This window comes from Zootermopsis nevadensis, unplaced genomic scaffold (assembly GCF_977971745.1).
Source record: "Zootermopsis nevadensis isolate Lab colony 2312 unplaced genomic scaffold, Znev_1.0 Znev_ptg000022l, whole genome shotgun sequence".
NCBI lineage: Eukaryota > Metazoa > Arthropoda > Insecta > Blattodea > Termopsidae > Zootermopsis > Zootermopsis nevadensis.
This window is the reverse complement of record NW_028259154.1, coordinates 6,590,861-6,611,795: the sequence shown is the minus strand read 5'-3', so window position 1 is coordinate 6,611,795 and position 20,935 is coordinate 6,590,861. Positions and strand designations below refer to the sequence as shown.

The following is a 20,935-nucleotide window of genomic DNA, read 5'->3' as shown; positions in this document are numbered from 1 at the left end:
ACAGATGACTCAGTCTTCTCAACACAAGTTCAGACATACACACTCAAAGTTGTCGCTGATAAATTATTGCTAGAACAGTGCATCTGGACGAGGCAGATCGTGTATCGACGATGTTCTCGCACTAAGACAAATATTGGAAAAGAGAAAGGAGTTCAACCTGGAAACACACCTGGCCTCACAGACTATGATAAAGCATTTGATCGTGTAAATAGGAACAACTTATGGAATATGATGCAATTCAACAAATGCAATAATACAGACAAGAAATCAAATTACACATGGAATACAAACAAATCAAGGAGTTAAACATGGGTGCAGCTTATCTGAAACTCCATACAACATTTATACAGATGAAGAGCCAAAATAAAAACAAGAATAAAATTAAAGGACAGAATTTGTTTAAATACAATCTTCTTCGCAGACAAACAAGTAATCTCACAAAAATCAGAACATAGCTTACATAGGTCTGTGTACAAATTGCACCAATTATGCTCAGAGTAAAACATGAAAATATTAATTAAAACCAAAACTACAGCATTCCATGGAAAACAATCAGAACTAGAAAAGATACTCAGCTGAAATTTTACAAAGTTATGGGAACCCCCCACACTCTTATATGGCTCAGAAAATTGAATACTAAATGCAAGGGATTGAAGTAGAATACAAGCCTCAGAAATGAGGTTTTTAAGAGGAGTTAAAAGGTTGTAGAAAGGAACACACGTCTTTTTCAAGCAATATACAGTCCACTTGTTGCTATTTTATTACCAATCAAAAGAATGTCACCTTTTTAAATTTTGTACTCAACTGAATACAAATTATAAAATAATAATTTCATCCATTACTGGACAAGTCATATTACATTCAGAAAATACCTATACATAAATTAGTACCATAAAAACATGTCCCAGGAATAGAACACACTATAACAGACCTAATCTTAGAAATGATACAGAATATTTAGAATTCACTAGCATTGCACTATATTCAAAATATGTTTATTACTGAATTAATATACCAAGTAAATAATTATACACAAAAATTTCACAGAAGAAGAAAAGTGGGAATAGGAAAAAATTCTGTCTAGGCAACTATATAAACATTTAAGATGCCAGTGAGATTCATTATTACTGAAGAGCTCATTAACGTTCTACAGTAAAATGTGGAAGGAGACTGCTCTGAAATAATTCTTTAGCCTGGAAGATGGAGACAATATCTTCCTCTAAAATGTTTGTATCTATCTACAAGTCGACATGGTGTTACAAAACAGGAGACCAATATTGACAGAATAAAAATTATTTATAATTTTTGGGTGTCCAGGTTGCCTCAGAGTAGTTCAGTTCTGATTGTAACAATATAAATATTCTTCCACTGATAACAGTAAGCCAAGACTCAATGAAAAACAATACACAGAGGACAATGAACTAATTGTTACTATGACTTCACAACTTCCACAGTTCCATCTTTCATATGTTGCCTATTTACAAACTTAGTCTGAAGTCCTCTGAGTCCATCCCAAAATAAAAAACAAAGAACAGTATGTGGTCCAAGACATGTATAGTCTGGCATGAATCCCTTAAAAAATCCATAAACTAATTCTGTGTTCCACATCTCTATGAAGCAATCAACTGCACCCTTGTATAACAACCTTCGTCCCTGTGAATCAGTACCTGTAACAAATGTCTCAGAAACAGCATCATTAAAATCTCAATCAAATTATCTTTTTCTAAAGAAAGCCACAGCACAGCAACAGTTGTTTTTAAAAATCAATGTTTACTCTCACAAATACTGCAAGGCATATGTTTCATAAGTATGACGTGTGCAGGTACAAATCCATACAGGAATTCCTGTACCTTTATTACTGAGATTTCTGTAGAATAATATAACTAAGTATACATGCAATTTAACGATAATCACAGATAATTAATTTAAAGAAAACAAACAAACAACATCACCAGTAAAATGAGAAACAAAATACTGTGCCAACTGAATGATGCCAAAACTGTATGTGACTTAAAATGGAGGAGCAGTCTCACATATGTAGTTCTCTTACTGACCAAATGATGAACATGTTGTGCAATGTGAGCACCAATCCTGCTTCTTAAATGCTTTGGTTACGAAATGCCAAAGTATTTCACAAGAGAGATGTGAAACTTCTATAGGACAGACAGTCCTAATTGTAAGGTAAGAATGTTGCAACCTGATGTTGAGACCTTTTTATTTTCACAGATTAAAGTGCTTTGGTTACGAAATGCCAAAGTATTTCACAAGAGAGATGTGAAACTTCTATAGGAGAGACAGTCCTAATTGTAAGGTAAGAATGTTGCAACCTGATGTTGAGACCTTTTTATTTTCACAGATTGAAGTGCTTTGGTTTCGAAATGGCAAAGTATATCAGAAGAGAGATGTGAAACTTGTCTACGCCAGGCGGTACTAATTGTAATGGAAGAATGTGGGACCGGATCTCGAGACCTTTTTATTTTCACAGATTGAAGTGCTTTTAAAGAATGGAGGTTGTAATTTAGCAAACTGAGAGAAAGTCCCTTGGCACATATCTGCAATAATTTTACAAAATAAATAAAGCATAAGATCAAGATTTTGAACATCACAGATTTATGTTCAACAGAATATAATGCTGAGCAGAAGATGCAGAAACTCCCCGAAGGATACATATTTTGCAGATGTGATGTGTCATGACCTTTCTTCTACATGTGATACTGCATTGGCCACTGACACTAATGCCATGTTACCAGTGAAGAAGTGGTATTATACTTCTTTGCAATATTCATGTGTGACTCACTGCTGTATGCAGAAAAGCTTAAACAATAAGCACAAACAGGTGTATCAAAAGGGACCATGAAAACTGCTATAAGAACACTGAAAGTATTTAGGGTTTGAGGTTTTCATGGCAGTGAGTCTGAAGATGGCAGTCTTCTGGGTTGTTGCACCATGTACTGTTGTAGGTTTGCCAACATTTCAGAGGTCCTTGCTGCTTCCATCATCGTCGCCCGGATGACGTAAGACATCCATCTTCATCGCTGAAACCATCCGTGTCTAATACAGAATGAAGTATTACACTGCACCATACTCGAGTACTGCAAGGGAGCGAGCAACTCCTTCCTCATTTGACTCAAAGTATTTTGTGACGAGACACAGTTATCACTTACAGTGGAAAGATAATGCAATGGCACTTAAAAAATATCCATACAGCAGAAATACTTATGATCATAAACCACCAAAAACCAATTGTTACAATACAATGGAATGTACTAACCAGTTGCTTAAAATTATTTTCCAGATGTAGTTCCAAAAGAAGCATATTTCAGGGAATTCCACTTAAAATGAAGCCCCAGCTCCTATACATGAAACCCTTTTACAAACAAAATTATGAAACAAATGGCGATATTAAAGCTGCATTCTGCTACTACAGATGATGAACTATTCAAAATTCGTACAGCCATAATTTGAGGCATATTGTCGCTCGATTAATAATTGTCACAGACAAACACTTTCTCTATCCCAAAACTTTGTTAACTTTGTGTGTATTGTCTTATTTTGCACTTCCTTCGGAGGATATGCATTGCTAAATGCCTAACAAACAGCTAAAAATTATTCTGGTGCAAAGAAATGCTTGTGAATAAACATCTTCTGCTCATGAATACACCCTGTTTGCACACGCACAGCCCAACAGCTGTGAGCAAGGGCCTAGTAACCAGGATGAAATTCAATGAAATGTCATGAGGAAGGTTGAGAGAGTTCATTACACTGGGAGGAACATGCTTCAGATTCCAATTTGTTAAATGAAATTATTAAACCTTAAATATTTATTATTTCTTTCATCACCTCTTTTCCTCAAAAGAAAGCAGCCCACTCCCCTGTTCTACCAATCAGCACCATCAAATTCTACTTCCACCTCACATAACACTTCTAAAAATACCCTGTCACCACACATTCACCCAGGAGATTGCAACTGCAGTGTTTGCCAACACACTGGATAACTATCAACATTTGACGTAGCCTATACCCAAGAGCCAAAGTTGAAAACTTAAAAATAAAAAGTAATGTTGTCCCACTATACACCATGTAGGCGCTTGGGGGCAGAAGAGGTACAGCTCCTACTCATGGTGTGAGTGGTCAGCATCACGGCCTGGCCGCGCTTTAACCCTGGGAAAGGACCCTGATACCGACTGGATGGGAGACTGGGTCGGCCCCAGAACCAGTTTGGACGCAGAGGTTAGCGAAAAAATCCTCTGCCTCTGTCGGGGATCAAAACACCGGTCGTCCAGTCCATAGCCAGTCACTATAATGACTGAGCTATGCCAGGCTCATGATGTGAAAACTTAAGGACAAGAAATTCAAATAGTATCTCAAAGTGAAGCTTTGGGCTACTGACTACAGCTTGGGGCAATAACTAGAATACTTAATCCCAGAACACCGTAACAATAAGCACGAAGTATTTCTCAAGCAATAAAATCTACTGATCTGGACCTAAGAGAGTAAACACATTGCTGATGTACTTTCCCACCTGACTCTTATCAGCTTCAACTCCTGGTCGCTGCTGAGTATGGAAAGCCTCCAATATTGCCCCATGACCTCCACGTCCTGCCATAATTTGAACTGTGAGTGGAGAATGATTTGATTCTGAAACAATATCAGAGCTACAGATATGGAGGAGTGCAAAAAGCAGATGGGAGCTAGACAAAAACATGACGTAAGTGATCTTAAAATAAATGATATTGTTATGGCAACCTATAATATTGAGAATCCAAGATTTCGAGGATACTGGTATGTTGTTCGCATCATCACAGTTAATATAAGAAGAAGAGAGAAAGAAATCATTGGCTGTTTATATATAGGAAGAGATGCTGTACCATTAGATAACTGCAAGACCGTATTTTGTGATGACATACTGAAGATTGAGAAGCCAATTCCAGTGGCAGATAGGACCAAAGAAGATGACAGATTGATGCAAACACAAATACCTTTACATCAGAGCGCTCTAAATTGTTTGAGCTGCCATGACAATCCACGTGTAAAGTGCAGGGAGTGCAGTTGTTATGTTTGTGGTGGAAAGGATGATCCTGCTACGCAAATTCTGTGTGATGAATGTAACATGGCTTACCATATCAGATGCCTTAATCCACCTTTGGAAGCTGTTCCAGACAGTGATGATTGGTACTGTCCAGACTGAAAGAATGATGAAAATGAGATTGTGAAAGAAGGTGAAAAGTTGAAGGAGAGTAAGAAGAAAGCAAAGTTACGACGTATGAATTCCAAAAGTTCACGTGACTGGGGGAAGGGAGTGGCATGTATGGGGCGCACTAAAGAATGCACATTGGTACGACCAAATCATTATGGCCCAATTCCTGGTATAGAAGTTGGAACATCCTGGTTATACAGAGTGCAGGTTTCTGAATCTGGTGTGCATCGACCTCATGTCGCCGGTATTCACGGACATGAGTCTGACGGCGCATACAGTATCGTACTTAGCGGGGGTTACGAGGACGACGGCGACGAGTTTCTCTACACAGGTTCGGGTGGACGTGACTTATCCGGAAACAAACGCACAGCAGGTCAAAGCCGTGATAAGACACTCACATGCCTAAACAAAGCGTTGGCACTCAATTGCAACTCTAAACTTTGTGATAAAGGAGCTAAAGCTAACGACTGGAAAGGTGGGAAGCCTGTGAGAGTTGTCAGAAACTACAAATTGAGAAAGTATTCTGAATATGCTCCTGAAATTGGGAATGGATGTGATGGTATATATAAGGTGGTGGAGTATTACCCAGAGAAGGGAAAGTCTGGTTTCATCGTGTGGCGATATCGTCTTCGCCGTGATGATGATAGTCCAGCCCCCTGGACTCCAGAAGGTAAGAAGCTTATTAAGCTTCATGGTTTGGAAAAGGCAGAAGTACCTGAAGGCTACCTCGAGGCTAAGGAAGAGAAACTGAAAGCTGACGTGCAACAATCCAAGGAAAAAAGAAGGGAGTCCAAAAAGAGGTCGTGTGAAGCCTTGGAAGATTCTAGCAGCACCATTAAGAGAACCAAGGTTGTGGAATTTAAGTTAGATAACATTTTAAAGAAGCTGATTGAGCGTGGTATCAACACAAAGTTATGGAATTTTTGTAGTCAGTACCTCAAAGGTGGGAAACAGAAATACATTGCTAAAGTGGCTGAAACATTTATGTGCATATGTTGCCAGGAGTTGGTCCATAAGCCTGTCACCACTGTTAGCAAACATAACTTCTGCAAACGCTGTTTGCAAAGATCATTTTCAGCTGAGGTTTACAGTTGTCCATGTTGCCGGCATGACCTTGGAGAAAAGTACAAGATCACTGTCAATGAAACTCTGTCTTCTATACTGTGCAAACTTTTCCCAGGTTATGATCATGGGCGATGATAGATGGTGATGACATTCAAAACCAGTGTTCTTCATGTCTGTTGAATGTTGCATGCAACGTCTGAATACTGCGAAAGTAGCTTTATTGTCTTCGTCTTATACAGGTTATTCTGATGTTGGCATTTTTAAGTGAACTCTTCATTGAAAAGGTGCATGAAGTTGGAGCTGCTTCACATTGTTCATCAACTTTCTTTATGTTTCTTCATAGGTGTTTGTTTTCCAATGACTGCAGGGGAACTGTAATTTTATGTCAATGTTATCAGTTTGTTTCAGCCCCTTATGGTTATGATGAGTTTTATTGTATAACGCACATACAGAATGATGCTGGAAACGTTTTTCTCCCAACAAATACAAAAATGGCTTTGCACTGGTGTTTGATGGCAAGTCATGTCACAGCATGCTGGACCCCATAAAAGAGTTTGTGATCCAACACACTGGTGCTTGGAGCCTCTGATACTTTTGGATCATGGTCATCTAGGTTGTGGCACTTTATTCTTGTTGGCAACCCCTACAAGTTTATGCATCAACTCAGAAAACCAAAAATCAAATCTTACTTACCCCTACTGAAAGTAGAGCTTCAGGAGAGTTTAATGGAATCAAGACTAGATATGAGTGTTCCTCTTGCCTAATGTAGCGTTGAATTCTTTTAGCCTGCAAATTTGGTCATAGGATGTTTATTATCTTCCATAATTTGGATGCTGCGGTAGATGGAGCACTGTTTGGATAAGCATTCAGTATTCATATTAGACGTATCACTAAATATCGTATTTACTTGACTACAAAAGGAAGAAGGGATGCTTTGAATCCTGTACAAATGCTCTCATCTACTCATGTATGACACATGGAAAATTGTGGCCAAAAATTAAAAAAAAAAATTGTATTTATGTATGATTTCTTTTATGTTGTTGCAAAATGTGGAAATGCCCAAGACATCTCACAAGTGGTCTCCTCCTGTCAGGTTTTCCGATCAAAATCCCGTGTGTACGCGTTCTTCCATGCCTCACCCATTTCATAATCCTTGATTTGATCATGAGGAGGGGTGCAAATTATGAAGCTCCTCATTAGGGGACTTTTATCCTGTTACTGCTTCTGCCTTAAGTTTTTTGTGCCAATTTCCATAAAGTAAGAGACTACACAAAATTAACAGTTAGTATATTTCAGTTTTCATATATTTAAATACACATGAAGACAAAGATTCCATATGTAACCCACCCTTAATTTCTTTTGTGAATTTGATTTTGATCTGTCCATGTAATTTTTTCCAAGGATTTATTTGCTACCTGATATTATGATTCTGTTCTGGATTTTAGTGACTAGACTACTTTTAATTTTATACCAGCCTCCTTACCAGAATGTAATGGGGTAGTGTTTTGTCTCACTACTGAAAATAGAATTAAATACTATCATGTAAGTTTGTTTCAGTCTGGCCCTTGTGAAATATTTGTATGTTCGCAGAATTTCATGTTTTTATAAATTGTAAAAATTTGCCTCCAGAGAATGGGAAGAGGTCTTACTATGAACAATTAAAAAATGACAAGGTGGATATTAAAATGTTATATTCTAAAGTCTGGGAAATTGATTTCACTGCAAAACCAATTTGTCAGGATTGTAGCTCATAGTTTTCGTAATATGCAGACAATATTGTAGAAACCTAGTGTCATCAGCACTTCCTTCAGTGATAATTTATTACATGTGTGCAAACAGTTGTAAAATTAATTAAATCTTCTCAGGCAACAGCCGCGTCAACTGGTTACCGTAGTAAACCACGGTAACCAGTTAACACAGCTGTTGCTTGAGAAGATTTTATTGATTGTACTCGCCGCAAAAGTCTCAAATCCTGTATCAGTTGTAAAATTGTAATGATACTCAGGAATGAATTTTGTTGTCTGATTGATCGACTCCCTGGCTAGTCTACTTGCTGAAGGCACTACAGTAGGTGGATTCATTGATAGGTTGAATTGTGTATGGATATTAAGACCTCTTCCATATGCACTGCAATCTTATTAAAGCTTAAAGGATTGTTAAAAGAATTTGTTTAACCTTAAAATTTTAATATTATAATTTGTCACCAATACTGTCTTATAAAATAAGTGGTTATACTTAATATGTTAATAGCACCAGTTAGTAAAGTAAAGCGTCCCGCTACACGCCTATGTAGGCGCTTGGGGGAGTGGAGGTATAGCTCCTACTCTTTCTTGACCTCGGCACCAGATGGGGGCGAGTGGTCAGCATCGATTTACCCCAGGAAAGGACCCCGGTACCCATTGGACAGGAGACTGGGTGGGCCTCAGAGCCAGTTTGGATGCAGAGGCTAGAGGTAAAATCCTCTGCCCCGGTCGGGGATCGAACCCCGGTCATGCAGTCCACAGTTAGTCACTGTACTGACTGAGGTATCCCGGCTCATAGTATCATTTAGTATTATATCTAATGGATCATAGGGCATTTCACATTAATTTTTTTGCCCCTTTTGTGCAGATATCTAAGTTATAGCTTTGCTTTTTTTGTTAAAAATGTCAGTGTTACCTGAATTATCAGCAGAGAGCTGTGAACTGCTTTCAGGATATTTACCACCAATTGTCTTGTTTTTATTTCCTCATCAAAACTGTGCACAGCCCCAACATTATTTAAATGGCATAACCCTACTTGGGTAAAAGTGTAAATCATTCTTTTAAAGTATTTTGTTTTCACGTACCTTCAGTTTGTGTTCTTCCCTCAAAGTGATGTACTTGATATTCGGTGGTGTAACCGAACTCTTTCTAAACCACAAAAAGTCTAAATTAATGGCTGTGTGAATATAGGCAACATTAAATGTGCTAAAATTAACTAATGCTTATTTGGTTATAAATGCCAGTAAGGATCACTAAGAATCTTTTAAGCTGTTTGACTTAACTCTGGATATTGCATTCAATGTTTGGTAATAGTTTTGAAGTCTGAATATGTCAATGTTTGTATCTTGTGATTTGGTTTAATTGATTCGGGTGCATAGAATTGTATGTGAAAAATTTCTTGTGTGCTCTCTAAATAAGTGATGCATTGTATGTAAATGTACAAGTAAACCTGTAAGCAGTAAAAGTAGAAGACTTCTAATACAGAAGATAGATACATAGTGAGAATCCTACAGCAGATAAATATAATGATGTTTTTGTAAGCGTTGATTTGTACCAAGTTCTTTTGTTGCAGTGCGTGTTCAGCCCAACTGTTCTATTGCTTCAAGTATTGTATTGAGAAACAGTACAGAAATATGCAGCTTAAATTGTATGTTAATATGGTTAAGATTGTGGAAGGAGTTCATACAGACAGAACTATGCTTTAATATTGTGTTTACAATTTAAAGACCATTTTGTTTATACTTATAGTAAACATAATTTTATAAAACTGAATGCAGAACATTCGTAGAAACTGATTATGATACAGTACATTAAATTTAATGTAATTTTATTGTGGATGTGGACAAGTGTTGTCTTTGCCATAATGACAGCAGCAGTAGCATTAAATGTTTAGTTTCAACTGAAAAAAGTAATTTGCTTGTGGAAGTGTGGATGAGGCTGAAGTACTTCCATGGTTATTATTTTACTTAGTTAAAAAAACTGTAGTTATGTTGTATATATCTAGTTACATGGTTTGTATTTCTACCACTCAGAATTCACTTCATCAGTTTACTGGCTGATCTTAGTGGGTGTGTGGTATTATGGCTCTTGAACATACCAATACACTTTCTCTGCATTAGTCTGTTATTAGAGAGGTCATATGAAGGACTTTGTTCTGTTGATCGTTCGTATTGTGTCTTCTACAAGGAGTTGATTGTTATGGAGGCATTGCAATTTTGAGTAAAAAGATCATTGTTATTTACATTTTCAGAAAAATTTCTTAATTCAAACCTTGTAATGACCTGTCAGAGTGAATTTAAGTGAGAAGTAAAGTACTCCTAATATTCTTATGCCTGTATATGGCAGAGCAACAGGTTGCAACGAAATGAGTTGTGTATTAATAAAATTCTGAATTCGTTTTGTATTTAAAACATTTGATAATTCTGAATGAAGGTTTCATTCCAGTGTATTTTATTTTTCCAAGCGCCAGCATTTAAGCATAACTTGGCTAAATGTACATTTCACTCTCAGGCTGATAAAGAAGCAAAATTCTCGGACTTTACCGCTGTAATCGTGCAAAGATTTTTTTGTAGGTATTGTCATGAGGTGCAAGGTGGACTAATTGTCTGTCCTCTTGAATTAAGTGAGGTGTAGGAATCTGAGTGTAAAATCTCTGGAATAATTTTCTTTAACATTGTTACTGTGTGGACATGCTGTTCCAATCTGTCCCTGTTCTTGAATTACTATAGCTGCAATATCACCATCTCTACTTCCTGCTTCATCAATAGATCCTTCAAAATCTGTGTCACTCTCAATGGAATCTCGCAGTGAGTTCTCAAAGTTTTCATATATGGAGACTGAGGAAGAATCATTTGGTGACGCATGTTGACCTGTATTAGGGTCATTAATCTTTTAACTACACACAAGCCCCTTTGAGGCTAAGTTAAAATAAAGTATTTTGTAACAGTGGTGGTTACTAAATGATAGTGTGGCATTATGTAATATTTAAGCAACTTTATTTCGGTTCATGACATCAGCAGCAAAACATATGAAGAGTAACTGCAATGGTACATGAGTAAGTCAAGCCCTCAAACTCAACCAAGACACTTGTTGGGAACAAAACACACTTACTGTCCACAGACCAGGAGAAAAGCCCTGCGGGGGGAAGTCGTTTCTGGTGCGGTGCAGGGGGAATGTTTACTGCCTGGTGGACTAGAGGGCTGCTATTTGTGGGAAGTGTGACACGTCAGAGTTTCACACTACTACACACACTGAAAACGTCAAGCAGTTAAGAGTAGCGTGTAGTGAGCGCACCTCTAATGTGTTCTGCGGGTGTTGCGATAATATTCTAGATTAAATCGCTGTGCCTCTCTGAGGTATTCTCAAGGCTGTGGCCATTAGAACACATGAAAGCCTGTCGTCACTCACCGCGAAATCTTGCTTATGCGCGTATATCGAATTCCTTGCAGGGCTTATCTCCTGGTCTGTGGACTGTATGTACTTCACACATTCCTAACATGCATCATCTGAAGTTTCCTGGACAAGGTTAGTATATTATCCTTTGATAACAAATAGTGATTAGATTAGCAGCAAATGTAATATACATGGGAAGAACAATAAATATTCCTGCCACTACGTAGGAATATCTTTGACAAAACACAAAAAAGTTTTCTGCATCTGAAAGCAAATATGCCAATCACTGATCTGCTTGTGACATTTCCAAGTACAGCATTCTGAAGGTGGGCTATTTATAACAAAGTCATTACAACTTACACTCTTGTTTGACCTGCAAGTAACCTGAAGGTTAGAATGATTATTTTGAACTATCAGTAAAATATGCAACTAAAAATGACAAATGCTTAACACATTTTAAAATTATATAACATTCCCCATGCCAATGAAACGGTTATAAAATGTTATGGAAGTAATAAACTGAATGAAATTGTTAAACCAAAAAGATGTCACTGTCACCGTTTAGTTGCCGAGAAACTTCACATCATACATCATGAGATTCTCATCATTTTATTACACAAGAATGTGACTGCCCTTTGCCTCAAATGCACAATTACTATTCCCATCCTGGATAAAGTAAATGTGCATGAGTAGGTATTCATTTGCATTCTGACAGCAGAAAAAGTCTTACATACATCACAGGAATATGGAAGGTCCCCATTGTGTATGCATTGATGATTTTTCAGTGTAGTTCAAAGTGTGAATGATTTATTACACACATCAGAGGAATATGGCCTTTCTCCACTGTGCGTATGCTGATGTATCTTCAGATTACCCTGCTGAATGAATGATCTGTTACATATATTACTGGAATATGGACGGTCCCCACTGTGTATGCGTTTATGCCGCTTCAGTGTACTTCGGCGAGTGAATGATTTATGACACATATCACAGGAATATGGACGCTGACCATCATGAACTAAGTTCTGCTCATTCGCAGGACTCTAGCAAACAAATTGAAAAAAATATTAGGTCAAATCTTATTAGGAAGAAGAATGAGACTGAAAACAAGACATAAGTAAGCTCAACAAATATTGCATTACTAAAGTTACATTCTTTTCAGAACAGATTTATTTTCTCAGTGGGACAGCATTATATTTCCTATTTCATTTAGTTCCTGGCTACCTGAGACAAATAGGTTAATTCACTCGTCAAAACTGTAACTTTATACATAGCAAACAAACTCTCGACTGACAGCATGCAGAAATGCATATTCACATTCCATAACATGATGTCCAACCCAACCAGATTTGTTGTTAGAAAAACCTACTCACATTGCTTAGCCTAATGGGGAGAGAAAAAAGAGTGGTTAACCAATCTATTTGTTGGTATCTAAAGCATAGTGAACCTTCTGATAAAAATCTTTCAAGCAATATAGTTAACCATGTACTGGGTTCAATCTGCAGTACAGATAAGAGTGAAAGGAGAATCTAAAATAATTTAACCTCAAGTTCACTCATATCTAACTAAAATAACAATGATTTTGTATTACAACTTGCATCATCTACTTATTAACCTCTTGCAATCCTTGCATCTCTTTATCCTGAGAACAGAATCTCTTAAACACTGAACAAGTCGGCTTGGCAAAGAAAAACAAGTGCAGCCATTCTGACACATTGAGGATGATGCCAGTGACATCAGAGGTGTTTGGGGCAAATGACCTTAGCTCAAGTAGGGTGCCTGGCCTCTGCTTGGATGGCAGATGATGTTAATATGAATAATGACAACTTAAGATTTGCTCAATGTGGTTGAGTAGCTAGATGGTGGTACTCTACCACTACCACGAAGTCACTTTCACAAGCAAAAGCACATTAGGCGTTAATGTAATGTACCAAATGTTGCCATCATGACACTGAACAAAACTGAAATGTCTCTTCAAATAGAAAAATTCCCTAACATAAAACATCTTCAAAATCCAATTAGCTGTTTGCTCTCAAGTTCTTACATATGGACAGATGAATAGGTATAGTGAAGATAATAGGTACATTTCTGTAGCCTTTAGTTTCAAATCTGCTTAAAAATAAATCAGGGAAAAGTCCATATTATGTGGGTCCCATGTCACATAACAGCATGTATTCAGGCTGTGGATGAAAGAGAGTACCTCGTGATGTAGGGGTAACTATTTCATTCTAAATACAGCATTCTCTGTCAAGGTTAATTCAATACATCCATAGAATTATTTGGGATCATCACTGAAGATTTTTATGTAATCAGTCAGCACTGATCAGACATTCTGCATTTTTCAGGTACTGGAGAAAAATCAGGAGTACAATGGAGTACATATCAGCTATTTACAGCCTTCAAGAAAGCTATGATTTAGTTAAAAGGGAAGCATTATGCAAGTATAAGGTTCAGTTCATCATCTACCGCCCCAATAATAAATTGCCTATCAGACCATAATATCCAGTAGCTTATGAATGATATAATCTAATGTAATATTTCTTATTAATATAATATTGCTGTAGCAGCTAAGTTCTCTTTTAAAAAAGACAATAACAACTCATTGTTGTATGTTTTTCTACGTATCTATGAAGGTAGTTTTCCAATTAAATATAATAATATAGGCAAAATAAAGAATGATTGAATTATGCAAGGATTAAAAATATATGGCAAATGTAAGAGGAGTCATATCTACAGCAGGAACAGTTATCACCCAAAAACAAGAGCATTCTACATTACGTACTGTAAAATCCTGAATGTTATAAAATAGGCTAAAAAGCAGTTTTACAGTAGACTAATAATAAAATCTGGTAATAAAATAAAGAGAACATGGTACTTAATGAAAAGGGAGAGAGGAAAGATACATTTAACTGAACTGTTAACTACTTCTTTGGAAGTATGTGAGGTTAGGTTATGTCATGACACGCACACTGGTCCCAGAAAAATCTGGCTTCAGCAAAGGTGCGTCCACTGAAGACGCAGCCCTCAAACTTACAGACAATCAAAAAAATGCAGGTCAGAAGAATTTATTGTGATTTAGCAGAAACTTCAGACTGTGTAAGTCATTATATTTTGTTAACCAAATTACATTTTGATGGCATTCGAGGAAAGCTGTAAAATGGCTCAGATCCTATTTAATAGAAAGCAAACAAAAGGTTTGAACAAAATCACCAAAAAACTATCAATTCTTTAAAATTGGGGAACACTTTTTAAACTTGAACAGAACCTCCAAATATCTTGTAAGGTACCATATGAGTTTCTACAGTGACAAATCCTGCCTACCTGTTTGTGTATCTTTTTCCAGAGAGGCAGATTTATGGCCAAAAAAATGGATATTTAAATGGCTCCATATTTCTCATGCAAGTATGGGAAACATCATGATACCAAAACACACATTCACACTTTCGTGTTATAATGAGAAGCACATGGCAGCACACCAAAATCATGTGACAAATAACAAAGATCTGCACAACTTCAATAATTATTTCTGACATTGCAAATAAATAAATAATTACAATTTTCCAGCCAGATTGTGGGAGTGCATCACACAGGCAAATTGCAGCAAAAATGCCCTATAAATGACAGCTTTTCCTGGTGCTGAAGTTTTTCATCATGCAAGCATTAGTCAAATGACTTTCACATTTCTCATAAGAACATGTAGATATGAATTTCATATACAGGTTTTGTAATGTATGGGATATTAGCAGCACTTCTGACAACTGAAACATGTTTTATGACGTACACAGAAATTTATCTGAATGTGAGAAGCAACAGCAAGACAGGGAAAGGAATGCATTCAGTGTGGTTCAGAAAACCAGAACAAAAGTAAACACAAAATTTTCAGAGACTGATAGCCTGTGTTGAAATGCATGGAGGACTTTCCATTGTGATGGTCTTTATCCATATATGGATAAAACTCAAACAGTGTCATGGTCTGTTAAAGGAACAAAGTCAGTAATTGATTATGTATTAGATAATCAGAAAACAGGAACATTAATTAAAGATGTGCAGATGATTGGAGGATATGACACATTACTTTTGATTTGAGTTTCTCAAAGCACCTAGTATGAAGATGGTCGTCTTCCGCATAATCTGACAGAAGTTTACTGATGTTTCAGAGGTGCTTGCTGCTTCTGTCATCGGGGCAATGACTTATCACACTGATGATGTTATATAATTCTAGTTTACAATGTAACAGTGTGAGTGTATGAATTACAGTTTTATGCTCACCAATATCACAATAAATGAGTGATGCATCATGTACTTGACAAAAATACATTTATTATTATTATTATTTCCTTTAAAAAACAATAAATCTTGGCCAATTTATTTTTTTGCATTTCATTACAACAATATTTAATTGTAATGAATATTATTTGTCATCCACAAACAAAATAATATTTTTTGAGATGTTACTATACAAAGAAAACAGAACATAATTTGTTGCAAAAAAGAAAACTTGGGGAGAGACGGGGGGAGTAAGGGGGAAGGAGAAAACCACATATGCAAATGTAGGGAAAATTACATATAACTAACTAGATGGCTTACGGAACCCGAAAGTTCATCACCGAATTAACCAAAGCCCTCCACCGGACCCTGTCCTGGGCCAACAAAATCCAGTCTCCTTCGACTCCTATCTCCCATAGATCCCGCCTGAGATTATCCTCCCATCTACGTCTAGGTCTCCACAGAGGTCTCTTCCCCTCAGGTTTCCCAAATAGTGGACCCAACCAACCAGATGTCTTACGGAACCCTAAGGTTCATCACCGAATTAATTAAAGCCCTCCACCGGTCCCTGTCCTGGGCCAGCAAAATCCAGTCTCCTTCAACTCCTATCTCCAATAGATCCCGCCTGAGATTATCCTCCCATCTACGTCTAGGTCTCCACAGAGGTCTCTTCCCCTCAGGTTTCCCAAATAGTGGACCCAACCAACCAGATGTCTTACGGAACCCAAAGGTTCATCACCGAATTAATTAAAGCCCTCCACCGGTCCCTGTCCTGGGCCAGCAAAATCCAGTCTCCTTCGACTCCTATCTCCCATAGATCCCGCCTGAGATTATCCTCCCATCTACGTCTAGGTCTCCACAGAGGTCTCTTCCCCTCAGGTTTCCCAAATAGTGGACCCAACCAACCAGATGTCTTACGGAACCCGAAGGTTCATCACCGAATTAATTAAAGCCCTCCACCGGTCCCTGTCCTGGGCCAGCAAAATCCAGTCTCCTTCAACCCCTATCTCCCATTGATCCTGCCTGAGATTATCCTCCCATCTACGTCTAGGTCTCCCCAGGGGTCTCTTCCCCTCAGGTGCACATCTCTTTCCCCATCAATGCTTGCCACATGCCCCACCCATCTCATTCTTCTTGACTTAATCACCCTGACAATTCTGGGGGAGGAGTACAGATTTTTAAGCTCATCATTATGCAGTTTTCTCCATGTCCCATCGTATTCTCTCTTAGGTCCAAATATCCTCCTCAACACCCAATTCTCAAATGCCTGCAATCTGTGTTCCTCCCTCAGAGTGAGAGACCATGTTTTACATCCGTACAAAACAATTACATATAAAAATCACCTGCCAGCGATACAGAAACAAGTTTAATTAAAAACTGCTTATATCTGAAGTTCCAGGTGACTCTGAGGGACTTATATCTGTTCATCATTCAGTAATAACCCTAATTAAGAAGGAAAAACTTTCAGACAGTAATCCAAAGATTCAGCTTATCTTTTCCTTTTAGTAATGAGTAACGCATACTTAAACCTAAGTGTGCTCATTTGATCCAAACTGCCGATAATCTAAAATTGTCAGTAAATGACAATGAATTACCCAAAGACAGGAATACTGACAATGCATTTTAGATCTGATGGTGTCTAACAACTGATGTAGCATTTCCCCCCCCCCCCTTCCAAATACCTACCATTAAATCAAGTGTGTCTTACATTGATGGAGTCTTAAAATCAAGGCAATTAGCAATGTCCAACATAGTCTTAGAACAAATCAACTAATATTACATTTTTAGAGGGTCATCAATTATCCTGTAAAAGTTCTTTAATGGAAATGGCAGTTCTATGCCACTGTAGTGATACACGCTGCAACAAAGTTAAAGAAAGAAAGGGGAAAACCTTCAAACATTCACAGATCCACAAAAATGTGCATAGAATTCAATGGGAATTAATAGCATAAAAACAAGGCTTACTGGAAAGACTGGACAAACTATCAAAAGGTTGAGTGGCTACATCTGTTTAAAACACTTCATGTATTTCTCAATATTTAATATCACACGTCTTAAAATAAATTTAACACAAAACAGAAGCGATACTCCACAAACAGTAGGCAACAAATACAATTCCCTTGCACTAGTTTGCAACAGACACTTCAAAATCTATTCAGCAGAGCGGAATTGCTTCATGTGGACAGACAAATGGAGATACAACGTACCTGACAATACTCACACAACTCACCTCATGCTCCGCCTTTATTACTGGAGATGCTCCTCCTCTTTCACACCTCCGACATCCTCAACTATAATATCAATGACTTCATTGTCATCATAAGAAAACCCGAGACTCGTTTCACTATTAGAATCAGGTACAACTTTCTGTAAATTGATGGAGTCCTGTAAAATAACCACACTCATTACGAGTCCTGACTGTGCTCTCTCACTGCATGAAATGGATTAATTATCAATACAATTTTACTGCATCAAACTAATAGCAGCTGCGGAACATCTTTAAAGGAGCCTGACGATGGTGCATTTCATTTAATATTCCTGTTTTTCTTGACGTGATGTTTTAAAACAAGGCCACTACGTTCTGGGATCTAGATCTGCTCTGGTCCCATAGAAGGGACTAATCCCAAAGGATTAATAAGACTCTTCTATGAAAAGGATTTTTCTAATACAAATATGACTTTAATAATATAGTCTTCGTGTCGTAATATGAAATCAAAGACGTCGACATCAGTTTACTTGGCACGTTCATACCAAAGCAGTGACAATGCCTCAGCTGATTATGGCTTGCTTTATGTAATCAGATGGTAAAGCACATATTCAATGGTCACAAAATATTGTGTTTACTTGATAGTTACAAGTACACATCACTAATAAAGTGCACACAATAATGAAATTACATTTTGTATGTTTTGGAGAGAAATACTGAGCAGAGTATCACATTAACATTCTTCCCTCTCAGGCAACTTTATATATGAAGTCAAGTTAACCTCTTAAATATTTAATTTAATCAAATCTGTGCCAAAACGACAGAGCAAAGGAGAATATTTGGGTCTACAGAAACAAAGTCGAAAACAAGGCAGAAAATGTTATGACACAATTTGCTTCTTCATTAAAAGTCTCCATGGCTGCAAATTTATCTCCTGATCAATGTTTAATATTTGATACACAATTTTATCTTCCCATATGGAAAACGTTAAGGATGCTTAACAGAAATGACAACACTGTTTTAATATATGAGTACAATTTGCATCTAGTTACAAAAGAAATAAAAGATAATCTTCAAACATTCATAGTTTCTGTGAACTGTATAAGAGATTCAATTGGAGGCAGTATTTTGAATACAAAGCCCACATAATATACAAGATTTATGGGCCACATTTGTCTAAAATATATCTCATTTTGGCCAATATTTAATTTCACATGTTTTAAAACTGATGCAACAGAAACTTAAAATGGTATTTCATAAACACTGAGCAACAGAATTCAGTCCCCTGGCGCAATTTTGCAAAATCCAATCACCAGAGTAGAATTGCTTCATATGAAGATGGACAAGAGAAACACAATAGGTAATCCTACACATTTCTTAAAAGTTAATTTGTAATGTACAACTCACCTCATGTTCAGAATTTATTAATGCAAGTTTTGCCATAGGATCCTCCTCTTCTTGTGTATCAGCAAATTCCTCAACTTTTATATTCATGATCTGCGAAAGAAGACGTTACACGTCTCATTCTATGAACCAGGTACAACTTTCAGTAAAATGAAGTTAAGCAAAACCTCCACACCTGATGCTGATCATGACCACGTTTTCTCCACTTACAATTTAAATGTAAAATGTAATCATAACGCAATAAGACATGCTTGCAAAATAAAGGGCTAGCGCAAGGATCGATAACCTTTCTTGGGTGATGTGAGGAGCTGATAATTTATTTTAAGCATCCATATATATCTGGACTGAAACAATTAGATTACAACTGTGGTAATGCATGTGCTGTACCAACAGCCTCAAGAAGAACTAAACAAATTAAACGTAAAATCGAACCTGAAAAAGAGTGTCTATGTTACTTTGTATTACAAATTAAGATAATGAATATATGCACACTACCCAATTCAGAGTGCAATTTGCTATTATTCTTACAGGCCTGGTGCACTACAGGTGAAAATCAGAGTTAGGTTATAAACGTACAGTAATGTTCTTTCTTTATAATCGTTTAACAGCTAAAAATAACTAATACAGTAAAACCAAACACTCAGGCATGTGTCTAAGTGGACAGAAAAAAAGCACATCTGAAAGGAAGGCTTACCTTAAGTTTCATCTTTCTTTATTGAAGTTCCTGATTGTACATGAACCTCATCAGATACCATGCCAATGGGATCTCTTTCACTTTCGACATCAACATCATTTTTCATTTTGATTATACCCATTTTCTGCTGTAAAATTAAAATTAAATTATAAAATTGTGTTAGATATCTAAAAAATCGAGAAAAATAGTTGTTCTCTGAATAATGCATATGAGCAATATTGTATTAATATGACGAGATTCAGGCATGCCTGTCATTACAGCTAAACATAAAAAATATAAGTAATTTAAATTCACAGTGTGCTATGTACAGAATTCAATACAGATTTCAATCATTGTATCAGTTGAAAGATATTTGAAGTGAAGGGAACACATAACGAATTTCACCCAGGTATCCTTCTGATCTACATATCTCAAGAACCAAAGAATATTGTGTAAACACTACAAAGTATAAATAAAAGGGAATTTTATGAAACAGATTAAATGTGCTACAAACGCGTTCCCACTAACCAGTGAAAATGGTTAATCTGTGACTTGAAACCATTCTGAAGGTTTTTGTACTCGCGTTTGGTACGGATGGAAACAATCGAAATACAGCTATCGAATAAATCGATTGATGATCTGACTTCGGAATATTTTCAACATGTAAGATGTCGGACATGTGATTTGGTTTAGAACAACAAAGGAACGTTTAGGAAATCAATTCACATATTATTTCGGAAGGCAATATAATACTATATGGCCTACATTTGTAATTTATAGTTTATCTGTTTTTTGACAAACCGCATCTTTCAGATACATCTATCTCGGTTTGTTGCCAACCTACGGAAATATGAAACGTAAACACAAGGTCTTGAAAGTGAGACGTCCTATTATTTCCTATCAAACAGTCAAAGGAACTAAATGGTTACGAAGTACACTTATTACAGCTGTATTCACTGAACATCACGGTTGAGTGGTTAACATTCCTG

General features: G+C 36.9%; 1 protein-coding gene and 1 long non-coding RNA gene across 3 annotated transcripts; one reads left to right on the top strand and one right to left on the bottom strand.

Annotated features, from left to right (window-relative positions):
- Nucleotides 1-4,632: 4,632 nt before the first annotated feature.
- Nucleotides 4,633-6,961, top strand: LOC147872967 (E3 ubiquitin-protein ligase UHRF1-like). The gene is given in 1 exon segment (XM_087353330.1): nucleotides 4,633-6,961. A coding segment is annotated over 1 exon segment (1,734 nt). The 5' UTR covers nucleotides 4,633-4,663; the 3' UTR covers nucleotides 6,398-6,961.
- A 1,740-nt stretch (nucleotides 6,962-8,701) lies between these two features.
- On the bottom strand, nucleotides 8,702-20,553 carry LOC147872966 (uncharacterized). Of its 2 annotated transcripts, none has more exons than XR_015536318.1 (5): nucleotides 20,475-20,553; nucleotides 19,968-20,094; nucleotides 19,277-19,366; nucleotides 17,894-18,048; nucleotides 8,702-9,153 (listed from the first exon to the last, which is right to left on the bottom strand). It is a non-coding gene; the product is annotated as an uncharacterized LOC147872966 (long non-coding RNA). The 2 variants fall into 2 exon arrangements; XR_015536319.1 differs by lacking the exon at nucleotides 8,702-9,153 and adding an exon at nucleotides 10,979-12,440.
- Nucleotides 20,554-20,935: the final 382 nt, after the last annotated feature.